Source organism: Melanotaenia boesemani, chromosome 5, assembly GCF_017639745.1.
Source record: "Melanotaenia boesemani isolate fMelBoe1 chromosome 5, fMelBoe1.pri, whole genome shotgun sequence".
Taxonomy (NCBI): Eukaryota; Metazoa; Chordata; class Actinopteri; order Atheriniformes; family Melanotaeniidae; genus Melanotaenia; species Melanotaenia boesemani.
In genome coordinates, this window is record NC_055686.1 from 29139117 (window position 1) to 29155133 (window position 16017).

General features: G+C 43.7%; 1 protein-coding gene across 1 annotated transcript in view; it reads right to left on the bottom strand.

Annotated features, from left to right (window-relative positions):
* ank2b (ankyrin 2b, neuronal) overlaps window positions 1–16017 on the bottom strand; it is a 96171-nt gene that overhangs the window by 32944 nt on the left and 47210 nt on the right. The window contains exons 25-31 of the mRNA XM_041984390.1: window positions 11848–11989; window positions 11498–11509; window positions 9681–9768; window positions 8061–8164; window positions 4863–4901; window positions 2904–3128; window positions 455–553 (exon numbers count right to left, since the gene is read on the bottom strand). Coding sequence (XP_041840324.1) covers window positions 455–553; window positions 2904–3128; window positions 4863–4901; window positions 8061–8164; window positions 9681–9768; window positions 11498–11509; window positions 11848–11989 — 709 coding nt within the window. The remainder of the gene's footprint in view (window positions 1–454; window positions 554–2903; window positions 3129–4862; window positions 4902–8060; window positions 8165–9680; window positions 9769–11497; window positions 11510–11847; window positions 11990–16017) is intronic.

The window sequence follows — 16017 nt, forward strand, 5'->3', positions numbered from 1 at the left end:
TTCTTCATTTTTCTCATGTTTCATGTTAATTAAGACAGTTTAATGAGTCATGTTCCGACCTTTCCCATAAAGATCTTTTATTACGTCCTGTAACATAAAATCTTGGAAATCAGAGGATTTTCCAGCTCTGTGATTTACAGTTACAGTTATTAGTGTGGTGAAATAAGACTTTAGTCAACTTAAATAGAGGAAAGGATGAAGTATCACCTACTCTCAGGCCAGACAAGCTTTCACATTCCACACAAACAGGAAAAAAGGGACAAATCTATGTAGAAGTCAGGAAGCATGCTGACGCAGACAGAGTGATGCATGTAAACACACACGAAGGGCTACAGCACACTAACACAAGCAGCACAACATACAGCCATGTTAGGAGATGAACTGGAAGGAAAAGACTGAGACTGGCATCCATGGATTGTTTCATATGCAAAATTGTACATTTCTTCCACCCTACCCAAGGAAGTTCGTCCCTGGTGGACCGAGCTGGAGGATTCTGCTAACCAAACTCTCTCCCTCATTTAGAGGTGGAGGAGAGGTGGGGAGGTGGAGTTTACTGTGTGATACATCGAGCATCCATACGCAGCAGTGTGGAAGAAAGAGCACACACAATGTTTGCTTTGGCTGGAAACGGAGGCAGATTTTAGAAACTACGGAGACCAAGAAGGTACAAAATTCAACACATTCGTTACAAAAATTACTAAGGGAAAGAAAAAAATGTTATAAACCCAAATATTCTGTAAAATTACAACCTCAATCCCAAACAAGTCGATAAAACAAGTCGTAAAATGCAGAATACAGTGACTGCTAAAACTCATATTTTATTCCCAGTAGCAGATAAACAACATCTCAGATGATGGAACAGAGACATTTCACCATGTGGTGGAAAACATGAGTTGATAGTGAATCTGATGCAGCAACACGTCTGGATAAAGTTGGAACAGGAGCAACAAAAGGCTGGGAAAGTAACTGGTACAAAGCAGAAACACCTGGAGGAGCATTGGACAACTAATCAGGTTAACTGGTAACAGATCAGTAACATGACTGGGTATGAAAGGAGCATTTCAGAGATGCAGAGTCTCTCAGATGGAAAGATGGACAGAGGTTCACCAATCTGAGACAATTTGGATCTAAAACTGTGGAACAATTTCAGAAAAATGTTCCTCAGACTTTGAAGATCCACCATCTACAGCATAGGATTATCCTCAGAAGATTCAGAGAATGAGGAGGAATCTCTGTGTGCAGGGACAAGGCTGGATGCTGGTGATCTTCTGCATTAAAAGCAGAAATGATTCTCTACTAGAAACTACTGCATGGACTCAGAAAGACTTCCAGAAACCACTGTCTGTGAACACAGTTCACCCTGAAATCCACAAATGCAGGAATAAGGCTCCATCATGCAAAGAAGAAGCCAGATGTGAACACGATCCAGAACCAGCACCGTCTTCTCTGGTGGAAACCTGATTGAAAATGTGAACTAGCTTCTTGAAAGCATGGATGGCGTGTCCTGCAGACTAAAGAGGAGAGGGAGCATCCAGCTTGTTATCAGTGGACAGGTGAAAAGCTGCATCTCTGATGGGATGGGGCTGCATTAGTGCCTATGGTGTGGGCAGCTTCCACATCTGTGAAGCTCCATCAACGCTGAAAAGTACATGGAGGTTTTAGAGCAACATCTGCTCCCATCCAGACAACATCTCTTTCAGTGAAGGCCTTGCAGATTTCAGCAAGACGACGCTGAACCACATCTTGCACCCATCACACCATGCTGAACATCACCCTAGAACTACTTTTTACACCATGCTGAACATCACCCTGGAACTACTTTTTACACCGTGCTGAACATCACCCTGGAACTATTTTTTACACCATGCTGAACATCACCCTGGAACTACTTTTTACACCATGCTGAACATCACCCTAGAACTACTTTTTACACCATGCTGAACATCACCCTGGAACTACTTTTTACACCATGCTGAACATCACCCTGGAACTACTTTTTACACCATGCTGAACATCACCCTAGAACTACTTTTTACACCGTGCTGAACATCACCCTGGAACTACTTTTCACACCATGCTGAACATCACCCTAGAACTACTTTTTCCAGATGTGCTGCTGCATTAGATTCCCTATCAGCTCATATTTTCCATCACATGGTAAAATGTCTCAGTTTCATCATCTGACATGTTTATCTTCTACTGGGAGTAAAATATGACCTGATGAGGTTTATAAATCATTGTATTCTGGTTGTATTTACATTTCACACAACGCCACAGCGTTTTTGGAAATGGGGATTTACCCTCTGACATTATGTATTAAGATGATGACACAATCCAGGAGCTGTTGGTCATGGAGAACCTCCATCATGTTTATAAGTAATGAATAACAGTATCTCAGACAATTTCAGGCCCAAACCTTAATCTTACTGTTGAAAATGAATAACAAGGCATACTTTCAAACACATCAGAGCAGAATATATAGCCACATATAAAACCAATCATGGTGCAACACTGGAGGAGGAGTTAAAAAGAAAAGCTGTCATTAAGGGTTAGAAAGAGTTGGACTGCAGCTGTGGGGAAATAAAACGGGGCATGCTGCAGACCCTGGCACTGGGAGAAGCAGGAGCAGGTGGACTGTTTTAGTACAGCAGAGGCAACTCAGTCTGAAAGGAAAAGGCCAGCAGATTTAAGCTCCACACGGTTCATTACCAACAAGCAGGATGAAGGAAACCTGGTGCTGCTCACACTTCCAGTTCCTTACAAGGCTTACTGCTTCCTGTATTTACTTCCATGATTGATTCTTTTCCTTTAATACTTAAAACTCCACTAGACATTGCTTACTACTTTACATCTTCTTGGCTTTATTCCAGCCACGGAGGAGCGTTAACTCCTTGCAGCCTTACCCAAGGAACTGGGCCCCAGAGGGCCCCACCTCGATAAGCCTGCTGGCCAGGCCTTCGCCCTCCACCATAGGGGGCATGGTGGCCAGACGGTGCCTCTTCACCAGCCTGCACGTGACCCGTGTTGGCGCGCTGCACTTCCTGGGTGGGATGATGATGCGGAGGCCGTTGTGTCGGCAACCCCGCATGGCTCCGCCCCTGGCATCCACCATGAAGCTAACCAGGAAGCTGGGGAGTCGGAGGAGACATTTATGCAGATCAGAGAGGAATGTTATCGACTCCATTAAGCGATGAGAACTCAGACACCGCAGCTCAGTGGTAGGTTATTTATTTCTTAACACAATTAAAAAAAAAAAAAAAAACCTGGGAAACGTAAATATTTTAAACTAAAGACTTAAACAGCGACATCTTTAAACGTGTTTATTTCTGCTTAGGCCAAAATTAATCACCAGCCGCTGCTGATGTGCTGACATGCTAAAGTCCAAACTAATGACTAAAATGAAAACCTGAAGAAATCCAGTGTGGATAACCCAGAATTAAATGAAGATGCTAACTTGTTTGGCTCCTTTGTTTCAAATTCTATTTCTATCAGGATAACAAGGACTGTGTTGTACGTTAAATGTGCTCTACAAATAAAGCCTAAAAGGGCCTAAAATAAGACTGTTGCTCAGAAGACAGAAGCTTCCTGCTACGTACTTGTATCCATCCACCCGCCAGCTGCTGGTCTAACCGCTGTGTCTACTCAGCCGATAACGCCTGCATCTAACGTATCTTTCATTATGGGGTTGCTGCACTTTTCAGTAGCAGTTCTGGTACTTTCCTCAAGCTGAAAATGTGCAAACATGCTGCTCCAAAAGTGCTGAGGGTGGGGTTGGAAGTGAGGATGCTGAAACTGCAACCCTGAGCCTGAGAGCTGAATCTTGATAGCAGGAAGTTTTTATGTAAAATGCTGAATCTGACAGAGGGCGTAGACTTTAGAAAGGAAGTCAAACATCATGCCAGCCGGGACATTTTCAGAAAGAAAACAAGAAATCTTGCTCTCAGATAGAACAGCTATGATCAAATATAGTCCCATATAAGTATTATAAAATAATGGTTAGAAAAGATATCTATGGATCTCAAACATTTTTTTACCTGGTTACCTGGTTTTTTACCTGGTTTTACCTGGTTAAATAAAGGTTAAAAAAAATAAATAAATAAAAAAAAATAATGTTGTGGGACTGGGCTTCTGTACTAGACCATTAAAACTGCAGCAACTGTACAACAAACACAATAAATTTTACAATAAATCTACATTTTCAGAATAAAGCAATGCAGACCTGTTAGACAAGACTCTGGTGTCTGTTTTCTCATCATTTAATGGAAAAGATCATGTTCTGAAGTCATGTGACCTCATTCAGACTGAGATCACTCCTCATGCAAAGTGACAGCTGACGGATGTGACAGCTTGATGTAAATCTACTGTGATCTTACCTGAACTTGAGTTAAACAGCATCTTTTCTTTAAAAACATTCACACAAGACAATGAAGCATTCGTAATGTGACCAGAAGACCTGTTAGAAGGCTCCAGTGTTCGGTAATAAACCTCCAAAGACAGGATGAAATTTTCCTTTAGGGTAACAGGGGGCTATGTTAGTGAAAAAAATAAGACACCATATGAAATCAACATGTCCTCTACCTTCAACGCCTCATTTTGCCTCATTATTCTCCATTTAAGGTTTGTTTTATTTAACTTGCTGCGTTACAGAATCCGTCCACCAGGGGGCAGAAGCTCTAGGAACTAAACTGGGTTTTGAGTCTGATTAAAATGAGCCCAAAAAGCAAGAAAAGGGCATGAGGCGATGCCTGTGAAGGACAGTGACACAGAACACCTCTCCACCAGGAGAGCACACGATGAGTGACGGAGGAGAGAGATGGAGATGAGGAGGAGCTGACTGAATGAACCAAGGTGCAGAGAGTCACCTGCTGTGGTCTCCATGGTCATGGCACGGAGAGGAATGGCTAAAAACAACAATCACATCAGACAGAGAGGAGTCAAAGTCAGAGAAAAACCTGGAGAGGAAGATCAGAAACAGCTGATAACAACAAAACCACTAGTTTTAGTGTGCTTGTTCTTTCTTTTACATTTATTTTCTGTAGGAGATTGAAATCAGCAGATTTCTGCAGGACAGGATGCAGTTCGTCTGAATATTTACAAATCAGTTTCTCCAGGAATTCACGATCACAAGAATTAACTCTTAAAGTTCCAACAGGCCAGTTTTTTCTTCTTCTTATCTAAACCAGTATGTAGCAGCTGAAGTTTTTAATCCCAGTATAAACCAGTCTGTAGAAGCTGAAGCTTTTAATCCCAGTATAAACCAGTCTGAAGAAGCTTTTAATCCCATTATAAACCAGTCTGTAGAAGCTGAAACTTTTAATTCCAGTATAAACCAGTCTGTAGAAGCTGGAACTTTGAATCCCAGTATAAACCAGTCTGTAGAAGCTGAAGCTTTTAATCCCAGTATAAACCAGTCTGTAGAAGCTGGAGCTTTTAATCCCAGTATAAACCAGTCTGTAGCAACTGGAGCTTTGAATCCCAGTATAAACCAGTCTGTAGCAACTGGAGCTTTGAATCCCAGTAAAAACCAGTCTGTAGAAGCTGGAGCTTTTAATCCCAGTATAAACCAGTCTGTAGCGACTGGAGCTTTTAATCCCAGTATAAACCAGTCTGTAGAAGCTGGAGCTTTTAATCCCAGTATAAACCAGTCTGTAGCAACTGGAGCTTTGAATCCCAGTATAAACCAGTCTGTAGCAACTGGAGCTTTGAATCCCAGTATAAACCAGTCTGTAGCAACTGGAGCTTTGAATCCCAGTATAAACCAGTCTGTAGCAACTGGAGCTTTGAATCCCAGTATAAACCAGTCTGTAGTAACTGGAGCTTTGAATCCCAGTATAAACCAGTCTGTAGCAGCTGGAGCTTTTAATCCCAGTATAAACCAGTCTGTAGCAGCTGGAGCTTTTAATCCCAGTATAAACCAGTCTGTAGCAGCTGGAGCTTTTAATCCCAGTATAAACCAGTCTGTAGAAGCTGAAGCTTCTAATCCCAGTATAAACCAGTCTGTAGAAGCTTTTAATCCCAGTATAAACCAGTCTGTAGAAGCTTTTAATCCCAGTATAAACCAGTCTGTAGCAGCTGGAGCTTTTAATCCCAGTATAAACCAGTCTGTAGCAGCTGGAGCTTTTAATCCCAGTATAAACCAGTCTGTAGCAGCTGGAGCTTTTAATCCCAGTATAAACCAGTCTGTAGAAGCTGAAGCTTCTAATCCCAGTATAAACCAGTCTGTAGAAGCTTTTAATCCCAGTATAAACCAGTCTGTAGAAGCTTCTAATCCCAGTATAAACCAGTCTGTAGAAGCTTTTAATCCCAGTATAAACCAGTCTGTAGAAGCTTTTAATCCCAGTATAAACCAGTTTGTAGAAGCTGAAGCTTTTAATCCAGCAGAGTCTTATGGATCAGTGGTAACTCAACACCTCGTTTACCTCAGCTTTAACTTTTAACCCAAGAAATAATTAGTAAAATCCATCTTCTCTAATCCATATTTATTTATTTATTTATTTATTCATTATTATTTGGCTTTTTAACAAGGTGTGAAAATAAAAACAATAATTTGCATAAATGTGTGGATATATATGCACTGTGTGATGTCAGAATTATTGTAGTGCTTAATGAATCCAGCAGGGGGCAGAAGACAAGTATCGGATCATATTCAACAGAGTTATGGGCAAAGTTTTTACCATAAAGTGATGCAATAGGTCTCTATGACACACTGGGTGTTTAAGGGTTAATGCAGCTTTGCTGTGTTACACCACTCCTATGTGGTCCCACATTCGTCTTGACTTTATTTCCATGTTTCTGATTGTGAACATGTTGACGTGCAACAGAAATGTGACACATCTGCCAGCTTTTTAATACATTAATCAAAATAAGTTTCAGGTTATTTTGCAAGAAAAACAAAAACTTTTCTTTTTTTGCAACTTTTCATGGAAGCTGATGCAAAGTCAGGACTTTTAGGTTGCAGCAATCATTAAATCCTGGAGGGACTGACTCATGATGCATCATGTTTGGCTTCAGCTGCACACAAACAGGGTTTCTGAAGGCCTCTGCAGACGTAACTGACACTTTACCCTGTAAATCCTGACATATGAAACAGTTTACGGAAATTTCACTGTAAACAAAACCAAATCACTTTTTCTTACAGTAGAACATTTACTAAACCATAAGTGGCAACCATTTCTATACTGACTCCTTACCAGCTGCTTCTAACTGCAGAGCATCAATACGTCCACAAGAGGGCATGATGCATGTATTAGATGATAAACAAATTTAAGAAACATTTTGAATATGTGAGTTGGTGCAGAGATCTCAGAAACTCAACTTATGGATTAAAGATCTCTTCTCAAAGCCTAAAACGTTCAGTGACTGTCAGGACCAAAATGAGCTGGTCATCATGTGCAGTAACTTACTGATGATGATTAGATTCTTGGTGACATCACCATTTCTGATCAGCCTGTTTAAAGGAAATCATTGTGCAACAATGATGTTGCTGGTTAGCATTAAACTATTATTTTACTATTTTTCAATGTTGTTTCAGCCAGATAACATAAAATATCCTGGCTTAATAATTTTATTTAAAATAATACCTGCATTCAATTTTTCATTAAAATGCTTTGGCCTTTATTTTAGACATGATGTTATGCAGTGAAGAGTTTCAGAGGAGGATAAATGAGGACTGGTGAGCTCAGGACCAGGCGCTCCATTACTAATTTATCATCAATAACAACCTGGACTTAGCAACCAATCAATATATGTTCACATAATAATTAACTGAGCATCAATATAAAAGGCACAGCTTGTTTTATGGGATAATCGGTCAACTCAAGGCCTCAAGAAAGAGTTTTTTCACCTAACCATGTGTTTAGAATAAATTAGAAAATATGTGTGCAGCCACCTGGTCTGAAAGGTGAAGCCAATACAGAAGTGACTCTACGTGTAGTACCCGGGTTTACCAGCAGGTGGCTTCAATATACCTCTGTCCCATTCATGAAGCCTGATATAAAGGTTGAATGTGCAGGAATAAAGCATTTAATCACCAAGTTTGCTTGCAGTGTGACGACACCTACCCAGAATGGATGGGGCTGGAGGACAAAGCCACGTTATCCAGGTTCTCTGTGCCCCAACTGAGCCTGTAGGAATCCCGCTCGTTCTCCCTGGTCAACGATGAAATCTGGAAACAAACAAATATTTTTTTTTATTAGAGATCAACAAGAAATTACTGGATGTGTCACAAAAAGAAGAAACAGGATACGGTGTTGATCTGACAGAGGTGAACTGGACCTCCCTACAGTTAAAGATGGAACCCGTCCATGGACATGTTTAGGGTAGTTCCGCCTTCTAGTACCGGGTTATCCTCTTCATCAGGTCCACCATCTAGTATCGGGTCGTCCTCTTCATCAGGTCCATCTTCTAGTACCGGGTCGTCCTCTTCATCAGGTCCACCTTATAGTACCGGGTTTTCCTCTTCATCAAGACCTCCTTCTAGTACCGGGTCAGACCTCTTTAATCCTGGTATGATAGATGGAAGCAGGTGGTGGAAACCTTCCTCAGGGGTTTTGCTCCATATTGACATGACAGCATCACACAGTTGCTGCAGGTTTGTCGGCTGCATCCATGATGAGAATCTCCCGTTCCACCACATCCCAAAGCTGCTCTACTGGACTGAGGTCTGGTGGCTGTGGAGGTCGTTGGAGTCCAGTGAACTCATTGTCATGTTCTAGCAAGCAGGTGGAGATGATCTGAGCTTTGTGACGTGGTGCATTATCCTGCTGGAAGTAGCATCAGAAGATGCTACACACAGAACAAACGGGTCTGTTGAACCCAGGTCCAGGGTAGGGGGGGGCCAGAACTGGGCCCTCATTAAATTGTGTAATAATTTTTCAAAAAAGGCTGATTTGTGGAAAAAAAAGTCCAATTTGAGTTACAAAAAAGATTTAAATTAATTTCTTCCTTAATTGGAAGAAATATGAAGCCCACTGATCAAACTATGATGCCAGCAGCTCAAAATGTCCGGTCAGCACAAGCCTGGTGCTCAAAAAAGGACAGCAAGTTAGAAAATAAAGGCTTTAGAGATTTTCTAAACATATCATTTCAAAGAAAAGGTGGTGACAGTGAAGCTGGAACTAGAAAAGTCAATGTAGAGCAAGGTCAGAAACAACGCTTACCAGCCTGGTAACGTAACCGGACTGGCCAGGTCTGCCCCTTAGCTTTTCTAAAAGCCTGACACATGTTATGTTTGATAGAAACGGTTCGGTTTGGTAGCTCCATCAGAGAGGAAGAGACCGAGGCCAGAGATCCAGCTGCAGTCAGGTGACAGCCAGAGGGATGACGGAGGGGGTTGCTGCCCCGTAGAGTCCAAGCAGGATGGGTCCAATCAGACACGTAATTACAGCGATCCTGATCATGGCCACTAAAATGACTGACGGACAGAACGAGCCTCATAAGCAGAGGAGAGGAACAGGAGAGGAGGAGCAGAGGATGAGCAAGGCAAAAGGAGAGATTGGTGATCTAATATTATCTCCTCTGTTAGTTGGCCCATGTTTCAGGAGAACACAAACCTCTCCTACCCACGTTTAGAAGAGACATTATCAGGATAATGTTCCTATTAAAGAGAGTTTTGCTAATGTAGCATTTTGCTTTTCAACATAATTATACAGCATCTAATGTCACTGTGAACGTATACGTACCTGGTGACTGGTGAGCATGTCATCCATTATGCCTTCATGTCTGGGAGAGTAGTAGTTATGGTGGGTGGGTGTGAAGGACCTGTCTGAACTGAATATTAGAAGACAAGACCAAAAAAGCTGTTAAACCAGTGAAGATCAAGAGAGCTAGAAATGAAAGAGGACAGCTTTGAAATACACATTAAAGCTAATTATCTCTCCTTCATACAGGGACTGATGTCCAACAACTGATGTGGACAGTAGTTAGCTATTTCTGATAAAATGTCACAGAGAGAAGAAACAGCCTGTAGACTAACAGATCACGATCTGGAACGCTTGTGGGTTCCTGAGACAACAAATGGAGTTAAATGAAAGGATTAATTATAAATAAACTGTTGATATTTAAACAACAGATAGCATAGATAAATAGATTATTCACATTTTATAGTACAAACCAGTGGTCGGCAACTGGTGGCCCACGGGCCAAAACTGGCCCACTGCCAATAAAATCTGGCCCGCCAGATTTCACTGATTAAAAAAATATATAAATACAAAAAAAACAAACAAAAAAAAAAAAAAACAGATTGCAAGAGTTACGTGCTACTGTCGCTACTGTTCACAGCACTTTGTCAAAAGAACAGCGTGGCCCTTTTAAGAGCTGGAGAGGAGGAGGAGGGGCTCACAGCAGGTGTCAGAACAGTAGTAAATGTTTTACTACCAGCTTTAGCAATAAACACCACACAGCTCCTCTAGTTCCAGCAGAGTCCCACGTCTGCTTCACCACTGCTGGGTAAAGTGAAGGGAGCTAATTCTGAAGCTAGCTGCTGCTAGCTGCTGGGCAAAGCGAAGGTAGCTAATTCTGAATTTAGCTGCAGGGTAAAGTGAAGGGAGCTAAGCCTGAAGCTCGATGCTGGGTAAAGTGAAGGGAGCTAATCCTGCAACTAGCTACTGCTAGCTGCTGGGTAGAGTAAAATGAGCTAAGCCTGAAGCTCGCTGCTGCTAGCTGCTGGGTAAAGCGAAGGTAGCTAATTCTGAATTTAGCTGCTGGGTAAAGTGAAGGGAGCTAAGCCTGAAGTTCGATGCTGGATAAAGTGAAGGGAGCTAATCCTGCAACTAGCTACTGCTAGCTGCTGGGTAGAGTGAAATGAGCTAAGCCTGAAGCTCACTGCTGCTAGCTGCTGGGTAAAGTGAAGTGAGCTAAGCCTGAAGCTAGCGGCTGCTAGCTGCTGGGTAAAGTGAAGGGAGCTAACCTTGAAGCTAGCCATTGCTAGCTGCTGGGTAAAGTGAAGGGTGCTAAGCCTGAAGCTAGCTGCTAGCTGCTGGGTAAAGTGAAGAGAGCTAAACCTGAAGCTGCTGCTTCACCCAGGAGTAATCACCTGTCCTCTGCCTTCCGAACTTGGTGTGGAAGTGGAAGCAGAAAAGAAATGTTGCTTCAGGAGTAAAAATATCAGATGGAAAGACGAGGAAAATAACTGTTGCTGTTGTGTTCGTGGTGTTTAGTTCATCTGCAAAAAAACTGCCCTATAAGCGCAGGTTCAATCTCTAGGTCTCCCTGACCCACTTTCTCATCTACTGGTTGAACAATAAAGGACTCTAGAGCCCAAAGAAAGTTAAAAATATTATAAACGAAAAATCACTTGTCTATGGAACATACACATTACACAAACATGTTGTCATACACAGAAAAATATAATTTTGGCCATTCAGCTGGTCAGAACAAATTTTACCCTAGGCCAAATGTAGTTGCCGACCCCTGGTCTAAATCTTTTGGGAATTAGGATTGTAACTTTTTATTAATATTTTGTTCCGAAAACAAAAACTCCGGCCCGAGTCACACATACCTTTGCATTCGACTATGGAGTCATAAGAAGGGAGGCCAGCCATGAAGTATGAGGAGGAGAGGATGTGAAACACATAAACACAGATATGCACACACAAACAGTTGTTTCATGCTGAAGAGGAAAGGTACTGCCATATGTACATGCTGCTGAGGACAATGTTAAAACAATCATCCAGAACATCAAGAATCGACGGTGGAAAGGTTAAACTGGAGGAGCATGGACATGTAAAGGAACGAGGTTAACATGAAGTACAACAGGTGCATGTTAGTTAGTTTATTAACCAAACCGGTTTTTATCACCACTAATTTGCTTGTGAGGATGCAGGAAGCTTGTTTCAGAGTGGGGTGTACCTGTCAGTGCGCCCCCCCTCTAGGCTGAATCGAAGGTAGTTCATCCCATCCAGATACTGCCCTGGCAGGGAGTCATCTCCCAGCTCCCTGAGGTCCTCGGCCCTCAGATACTCGCCTCCATCACCCGTCATTGTGTCATCACCTTCAGAGAGAAGAGAACTGTAAGAGGACTCAAGCTTTGCCATCCGAGGGACCGAGGCTTGACTACAGGATCCATTGTGTAGCTGTTCTAGAGCTTTTCATCATCAAAAAACATTTTAAAAATAGAATTGTTGATGAAAACTGTTATCATCACCAGACACAATCATTTCAAAGTGTAATGAAAAAAAAACTTTAACTTCAACCTACATGTAATTCTGCTTCTCTGCTAAAATAATAACATGAATTTTCCCATCATTTGACTTTTCATTCCAAAAATAATGCTACGGGATTGTAATTTATTTAAAACCCGTGCAGAGCAACAATCAACCATATCTATCACCCACAGTCACCTTTATCAGATGCATGCTGAGTTATCACTGAGACAAAGCAATACTGTTGATCTACTGCAGGGAGGGAAGGCTCCTTCTAATACTTGGGGCAATATTACACCGTCCATGGTAGTTTCTCTTAATTATAATAAATTACCAGGAGTTTCTGAGCTAATAATTAGGAAATTTGATAATCCAACAGATGGGCCCAAAATCATTAATTAAAACAGCTTTTAGAGTCTACTTGCTGCTACGTATTATAGCACTCAGCTGCTGGGTAAAGCAGAGCAGGTGGAGTTGGCCAGCAATGCTGACTGAGTCTTCAGGCTGAGAATATACTTGCTTTTAGTTTTGTGTTTACATGGCTGCATCATGTATGCTGTTTGTGCACGTCCTCAGAAATTAATGTTATAAGCTGCAATGTGAAAGTGACTGGTAGGAGCTGAGTAGGGACCAATTACACTGGGTGTTAGGTCATGGGATCAACAGTAGCATGACCATATAACTCTGAAGGAGCTCTGCTGAATCGACAGGACAACTACACTCATCAAAGGTCCTACTAAACATTTGGAAATGTATCCACAATGTTTCTTCGGTTTTCCCTTTCTAACCTCCACTATGGTCTCCATGTTTATCATTTGTTTCCACCCTACAAATTCAGCGACCATCTGGTCTCAGTTGTCTAATGCGCCCCCTTGTGGAATCAAAATTGGTAACAAACGTAGTACACAAACAAATATGTGAAGGATTATGCTCACAACGAAGAGCTTAGGATTAATAAACTTGTTATCTTAAAACAACAGTGTTAATGTTGACAATTAAAGATATCATGCTTTTCTAGAAAGGATACAAAAAAAAAACAAAAAACAAAAACAAAAACAAAAAAAAACAGCTGAACATCTACAGAGCCAAACGGGTTAGTGGTAGTTGTTCAGCTGTGCTTCCTTACCACTCTTATGGCCAATGTTTTCATATATTATGACTAGTCCAATGTCACAATTACTATATCTACCTTCTTGGGGCATGCATAAACTAAGCAGAATAGGCCTGAAAATGAAGCTGCAGCTATGATGAAGCTGTTTTGGACTTTAGTCCAGGTCGGGTGGAAAGCATAATGCTAGGCTAGCAGAACAAGTGAGAGACATACTGTAGTTAGACAGAGTTGCTCTTGTGCCAATAGCACTACCTAGAGAGGGGAAATAAACATCATTCAGTAAAAGACTGTGTTTTCGTGTAGTTGAACAATGATTCAGGCATTTCAAGCCATTTTGTTGCTGCCTATCTTTTAGTGCTGTTAGCTATCCTTTAGTCCTGCTAACTATCCTTTAGTGCTGCTAGCCATCCTTTAGTGCTGCTAGCTATTCTTTAGTGCTACTAGCTATCCTTTAGTGCTGCTAGCCATACTTTAGTGCTGCTAACTATATTTTAGTCCTGCTAGCTATCCTTTAGTGTTGCTAGCTATCCTTTTAGTGCTGCTAGCTATCCTTTAATGGCTCACCACCTGCAGGAGGGGCCATAGGGGTCAGATGCATTGTGAGCTGGGCGGCTGCCAGAGGTGGGGACCCTGGCGGTCTGATCCTCGGCTGCAAAAGCTAGCTCTAGGGACATGGATTGTCACCTCTCTGGCGGGGATGGAGCCTGAGCTGGTGCGCGAGGTTGAGCGGTTCCGGCTAGAAATAGTTAGACTCACCTCGACGCACAGCTTGGGCTCTGGAACCACTGTCCTCGAGAGGGGCTGGACCCTCTTCCATTCTGGAGTTGCTCCCGGTGAGAGGCATCGAGCAGGTGTGGGCATGCTCATTGCCCCCCGACTTGGCGCCTGTACGTTGGGGTTTACCCCTGGTGGACGAAAGGGTAGCCTCCCTTTGCCTGGAGGTGGGGGACGGGTCCTGACTGTTGTTTGTGCTTATGCACCAAATAACAGTTCAGAGTGCCCACCCTTTTTGGAGTCCTTGGAGGGGGTGTTGAAGAGCACTCCTTTCGGGGACTCCCGCGTTCTGCTAGGGGACTTCAATGCTCATGTGGGCAATGACAGCAAGACCTGGAGGGGCGTGATTGGGAGGAACGGCCCCCGTAATCTAAATTCGACTGTTTTGTTGTTGGACTTCTGTGCTAGTAATGGACTGTCTGTAACGAACAGATTGTTCAGGCATTAGAGTGTCCACATGTGCACTTGGCACCAGGACAGTCTAGGCCGCAGTTCAATGATCGACTTTGTAGTCATGTTGTCGGACTTGCGGCTGCATGTCCTGGACACTCGGGTGAAGAGAGGGGCGGAGCTGTCAACTGATCACCACCTGGTGGTGAGTTGGCTCACATGGTGGGGGAGGATGCTGGTCAGGCCTGGCAGACCCAAGCGTGTTGTGAGGGTCTGCTGGGAACGTCTGGGAGAGTCCCCTGTCAGAAAGAGTTTCACCTCCCATCTCCGGCAGAGCTTCAACCATGTCCCAGGTGAGGCGGGGGACATTGAGTCCGAATGGGCTGTGTTCCATGCCTCTATTGTCGAGGCGGCCAGCCACATCTGTGGCTGTAAGGTTGTCGGTGCCTGTCTTGGCGGTAACCCCTGAACTCGTTGGTGGACACTGGCAGTAAGGGATGCCGTCAAGCTGAAGAAGGAGTCCTATCGGGCCTTTTTGGCCTGTGGGACTCCAGAGGCAGCTGATGGGTATTGGCGGGCTAAGCAGAGCGCAACTTCGGCGGTCGCTAAGGCAAAAAGTCGGGCATGGGAGGAGTCCCCCGGGGACTCCTGTGGGGGGTACTCCGGGAGTATAAAGTGCCGGACTCGCTTGTACGAGCTGTCCGGTCCCTGTACGACCGGTGTCAGAGCTAGGTCCGCATTGCCGGCAGTAAATCAGAATCGTTTCCAGTGCCGGTTGAACTCCGCCAAGGCTGCCCTCTGTCACCGACTCTGTTCATAACCTTTATGGACAGAATTTCTAGGCGCAGAAGAGGTGTTGAGGGGATATGGTTCGATGGCTTCAGCAATGGGTATCTGCTCTTTGCGGATGATGTGGTTCTATTGGCTTCAATGGCCGTTATCTTCAGCTCTCACTGGAGCGATTTGCAGCCGAGTTTGAAGCTGCTGGGATGAGAATCAGCACCTCCAAGTCCGAGACCATGGTCCTCAGCCAGAAAATGGTGGAGTGCTCTCTCCGGGTCTGCTATAGGGTCCTGCCCCAAGTGGAGGAGTTCACGTATCTTGGGGTCTTGTTCACGAGTGAGGGAAGGATGGAGCGGGAGATCGACAGGTGGATCGGTGAGGCGTCTGCAGTGATGCGAACTCCGCATCGGTCTGTGGTGAAGAGGGAGCTGAGCCAAAAGGCAAAGCTCTTTATTTACCGGTCGATCTACATTCCTACCCTCACCTATGGTCATAAGCTGTGGGTAGTGACCGAAAGAACGAGACTGCGAATACAAGCGGCCGAAATGTGTTTTCTCCGCAGGGTGGCCGGGCTCTCCCCTAGAGATAGGGTGAGAAGCTTGGTGATCCGAGAGGGGCTCAGAATGGAGCCGCTGCTCCTCCACATAGAGAGGAGCCAGATGAGGTGGCTTGGGCATCTGGTTAGGATGCCTCCTGGACGCCTCCCTGGTGAGGTGTTCTGGGCACGTCCCACCAGAAAGAGGCCCCGGGGAAAACCTAGGACACGCTGGACGGACTACATCTCTCGGCTGGCCTGGGAACACCTTGGGATCCCTCTGG